Source organism: Melanerpes formicivorus, unplaced genomic scaffold (genome assembly GCF_026170545.1).
Source record: "Melanerpes formicivorus ecotype bairdi unplaced genomic scaffold, bMelFor1.0.p_v2 SCAF_16, whole genome shotgun sequence".
Taxonomy (NCBI): domain Eukaryota; kingdom Metazoa; phylum Chordata; class Aves; order Piciformes; family Picidae; genus Melanerpes; species Melanerpes formicivorus.
In genome coordinates this window covers 11,332,488-11,337,138 of record NW_027142368.1, presented here as the reverse complement: position 1 = coordinate 11,337,138, position 4,651 = coordinate 11,332,488, and the positions used below count along the sequence as shown (strand labels likewise).

The window sequence follows — 4,651 nt, the reverse complement described above, 5'->3', positions numbered from 1 at the left end:
AATGTGGTACAAACACTTGAAAACTGAAACCTTCATAAAAAATCTGACTATTTGTCCAAGAATATAGTGACTGGTTTCATGAGGCAAGTGTTGTGTGGCCTGAAGTTAATGGTAGCTGGACTGGGATTTGGAGAGTAATTTATTGTAACTCCTAGTTCTAGCACATCTTTATAAGATCAAGTCCTATAATGTAGTTGTGAATTTTGCAGGGAGAAAGAGATCACTGACTTACCTACAGATCTCTTTAATAATGGCCTCTGATGTGCAGGACTTGGTTTAGAAATCCTCAGGATACAAGATGGAGCAAGCAGACTCCTTTTCAGCAATATGTGTATGCAAAGTAGTCAAGAGCAGCACAACTGAAGCACGGTCTTGGTTTCTTTCAGTGTCTTGCTGAATCAGAGCCTGTATCTTCTTCCTGCCAAGGCACTGATCATAATACCACTCCTAAATGTAAGAGTAATTCGAGAAGCTCCAATGAAAGTCAAGATAACACCACAGATTTTATAAATAAGGGTCTTTATTTAGCATACTGTTGAAAACATTCTTGGCAACCACATCATATAAATATATAAAGTTTGACACAACAAACCAAGCAATATTAAATATTTTTAGGGTTTTCCTCTTTTCCTGTTTTTATTTTCTCTTTTTGTGGGGTTTTTCTTTCTTTTCCCCTTCTTTCTTTTTTTTTCTCTCCCCCCCCCCTTTTTTTTTTTTTTGCAAAGCAAATCTTATTTAGAATCATACAAAAAGTTCTATAAAAAATGGTCCACAACCTTATTTTGGCCAGAACAGGAATAGGAAGGATCAATCATGCCACTACTGTTGTAGATTTCTATTCTTCTCGCATTCAAGAGCCAGGTTCCTATTTCCCCAAAGCCCAGATTAAATATTGGCCATTTCATGGTACACAAGTTTATCTCTAGACATATTAAATATCTTTAGTTTAACAACCAATAAATAACTAGGTGTATTTTGAAGTAATATATGTTCAAAAAGTTACACATTTGAAGGAATTTTAAGTGATATTTTAAAGCTGGAACAAGTCTCGAGCAGTCTTTTCAGTCTTAGAAGGCAGGCTTTGTAGCATGGCTGAACAGAGCCATTTGTTTTCAGTGCAGTCCAGCTGGACCTGCCTTTATAGCACTTGGTAAATGGGGTTGCTGCTACTATTGTCCTGGGGAAGTGGAGTGCAGTTGGTGGGAGAAGGAATTTGGGCTCCTCCATCATTCAGAGTCACTCCCTCTTGAGGGGAACAAGGACTCCCATCAGCGATAGTCTCCACTGGAGGCAGTAGAGGGCACGTGGAGTTGTCTGTGGAAATCCTTTCTACAATGCTTGAGAGGCAGTCAAGGCTGGAAACAACAGAACTCTTCCCATGCTTTGGATCTGAGAAACAGACAAAAAGGTGCTCAGTTTATCCAGTGGGCACTTAATGTGATTTTGTGCATAAAACCCCAGTGAGTGCCTGCCAGCATGCATCTGCTGGGAGCAAAGATTCAGAGGAAGTAAGAAATGGTTAAGAACACCAGTTACCAGAAAACAGACTTTCATTTGCAAAATGGAAGACAGACCAAACCAAAGTATGCTACTTTGGGGATGGGTAGATCCAGGCCTTCACTTCAGTCCATAGAAAGGGAAGGGAAGGTTTGAAAACAGTCAACAATTCCTCCAGTTTGGATAGAGTTAGAAGAGTCTTCATGCAAAACACTGGAAATTAGTTAAAGAGAGGAATACATTTTTATCCAGATGTTATGTTTGCAAAATAGGAACTGCAGCTGTAACATATGTCTGAATTTGCAAGTATATATAGAGGAAATCCAGTGCTTCTACTAGCATCCACAGCTTGCTGGCTGAAAAGGCAAGTTCCTCTTCCAGCCCAGCCGGGGCCAGCTTAATAACAGGGGACAGAGAAGGCATGTGGCAGCTTGACAGCCTCCACCTCCAGGTTTCACAGGGCCAGTATGGCACATACTCACCATTTGGAGATTCTGTGTAGTAGCTGCTGTCGTAGCTGTTTCTTCTGCGAGAGCTGCAAGGTGGCCTGCTGTACTCCATCTGGAAAGGAGAGCAATCTGAGTGAAGTCACTGGCTGAGGACAGCATTTACTGAAATCCCACGAACCACCCAATTTCATATTGCTGTCTGTGTCATCACTCCATGGCTGAAATGCCACTGAGTTTTAGTTTCTCTGAAAAAGGCAGAATTTAACTTGCCTAGAATGGAACTCCCCCCAGAATGTTTTCTGTGGCACAGCTGTTCCAAAGGAAACTTACCATATCCAATACTGTAGCTGAGACAAGGGTTCCAGCATTCTGATGAGATACTGACCTATTATCTTCAGCTTACAGCAAGGAGATCAAGATAGTAACAAGCCTTTTTTTGGTCTAATTTTGGAAGTTTTTTCCAAACTTGAGTTTCTCTTTAAAAGCTTCTACTTCCTTTAGTTTCTCTTCCCATTTCCATTTTGTACAGAAAAAGTCCAAACAAACACTGACCAATGTATTTGTTTCCAACACTTTATCCACAACAAAATAACTCTTTCTGACAAAAGGAAAGGGCTGTACTTTGAGGAGGGGTCATTTGTGGAAATCTTCTCCCCAATCTGCCAACTATCTCATAACCACATATTCAACTCACCACTCTGGCAGGATCACCCCAGAGCGGTGAATTCAATTTCTGGGATTCAGACCAGAGTCCAAGCCTATAGTCCCTGTGAAAAGATGTGGTGATGTCACCCTCTCTAGCACCCAACCTTCTTCTCCCCTCCCCATAACAAACAGGACACAAAGCCTTGGGATTTCTTTCCTATTGCTGGTAAATGTCTACAGAGGGGATTAAGTGTGAGGAGAACGGAGAAACATTTTCTTAAGGGTCAAGGAAAACTACTCCTGTTAGAACTTCCTCCTGTTACCATCACGAATAGCAAAAAAACCCCCCAGTCTTTTCTTATCTGCTCCCTGTAACTACCATGACCAAGGGAGGCCTTCCAGCGTGCTGTCCTTAGAGGATTAAATGGTAATGATGCTGAAGTTGGAAACGAGATCCCCCAGGAGCTATGGCAGCACAGGTAGGATTCAGATCTCACCGTGTCCCCAGGTACCTATCCCAGGCAGCTTCCCGAAGTGCCCCCACAGCTCCCCTGGCTCTGCGAGGGCACACAGACCTGCCTAACTTCTCACCACAGAGAAAAAAAAAAGCGCATAAAGAGATTTTTCTTTTTTTCCAGAGATCCTGGCACGTGGGGACCCCACCTCCCGTCACTGCTGCAGCTCAAGGCACAAGAGAGAGCTCTGTCTTCTGCCTGGGCAGTTATGGAAAGCAGATGCTACAGGTAAAACAGGAGGAGACTGACAGTGTCTGGGGCGCTTCAGTGGCAGGGTGTCCTCCCTGGGGCACTCACCATGCCATCAGAGCAGTTGGAACGAGGGCTGGAGGCATCCGATTCCCCACTGTAGTGCTCCAGCACTGGGTAGTAAGCGTCCTCCTGCTCCCGCAGCAGTGCCTGCAGGCTCTCGATGTAGCGGATGGCGTTGCGCAGGATCTCCACCTTGGGCAGGCGCTGGTTGGGGTTGGTGGAGGTGCAGCGCTTGAGGGTCTCAAAGGCTTCATTGACCTTGCTGAGCCGCCGCCGCTCCCTCATGGTGGCAGCCTTGCGGCGGTCGGCGTTGGTCGTCTTCCTCTTGCAAGCCTTGCAGGCCCACAGCAGGCAGCGGCCGGCCTGGTGGTGCCCACTGGGCGCTCGAACGTGCTCCTCCTCGTGCGGGTGCCCATGGTGGTGCCCGTGGTGGTGCGAGTGCTCCTCGGGCTTCAGCAGGCCCCCCACGTGCACCAACCGGGGGTCCAGGTCCTCGAAGAAGTGCATGTCTGACGTGTTGAAGCATGGGTCATCGTAAAAGTCATCAGCGGCTGTGAAGGAGCAGAGGGAGCCCTCCGTCATCTCCATGGGGCCCAGTAAGTCCATGGGGGCGGTGGAGGAGACAGTGGCTGGGCCAGAGGGGACGAGCGAGAGGTTCAGAAGAGAGGGGACTTCGATCGGGATGTTCAGCGGCTGCCTGTGGAGGGGCGGGTGTACTGAGCGGAGGCCTCACGCTCTCCTAGCCGAGGCCACGAGAACGGGCACCCACCGACCCCCTCCCAAGCCGCGCCGGTCCGAGAGTGCCACTCGGGGCCATATTTATGCCGGAGCCGCCCCCCCACGGTGGGTCGGGACGGGGCGGGGCGCCGCGGGGCGGGGAGGGGGCCACGGCCGCCGGAGCCCCCGGGGCGGCGGGGGGGTCGGCGGGGAGCGGCGGCCCGCGGGAGCCGTCGGGGCGGTGTTTGGGGCGCTCGTGCGGGTGCCGAGCTCGCGGCAGCCGCTGCCGGCGCGCGCTGCACAGTGTCTTTTCTCTTTTTTCCCTTTTTTTTTTCCGCCTTGCGCAGCGCCCTGCCTAGCCTGTCGGGGACGGCGAGGCTCCCCGATGCCCGGAGGTGCTGGTAGCCGCCGGCCGCATGCCCGTGGGGACAGCGCTGCTCCGCCGTGCTCCCGCGCGCCCCGGCGAGGCCGCGCTCTCGTCGGCAGCGGCGCGTTTCCCTGCGCGTCCCGCCGGTGGCCGGCGGGGCTGCGGCTCGGCTGTATCCTTCAGGGAAGAAAGCCCCAGTCCCGGGACGG

At 50.1% G+C, this 4,651-nt stretch overlaps 1 protein-coding gene across 1 annotated transcript; it reads right to left on the bottom strand.

Moving 5' to 3' along the window:
• Positions 1 to 520: 520 nt before the first annotated feature.
• MYOD1 (myogenic differentiation 1) lies at positions 521 to 4,138 on the bottom strand. Its single transcript, XM_068148596.1, has 3 exons — positions 3,404 to 4,138; positions 1,980 to 2,058; positions 521 to 1,389 (listed from the first exon to the last, which is right to left on the bottom strand). The coding sequence occupies exons 1-3, from the start codon at positions 3,962 to 3,964 to the stop codon at positions 1,139 to 1,141; spliced, it is 891 nt and encodes a 296-aa protein (XP_068004697.1). The 5' UTR covers positions 3,965 to 4,138; the 3' UTR covers positions 521 to 1,138.
• Between the last annotated feature and the right edge of the window lie 513 nt (positions 4,139 to 4,651).

Bases quoted from the DNA above. Each gene is read 5' to 3' on its own strand.
- MYOD1 (XM_068148596.1), bottom strand. From the start codon at position 3,964: ATGGACTTACTGGGCCCCATGGAGATGACGGAGGGCTCCCTCTGCTCC. The intron at 2,059-3,403 runs GTGAGTGCCCCA...TCTCCTTTCCAG, and splicing joins CCAACTGCTCTGATGGCATG to ATGGAGTACAGCAGGCCACC. The intron at 1,390-1,979 runs GTGAGTATGTGC...TCTGTTTCTCAG, and splicing joins CTACACAGAATCTCCAAATG to ATCCAAAGCATGGGAAGAGT.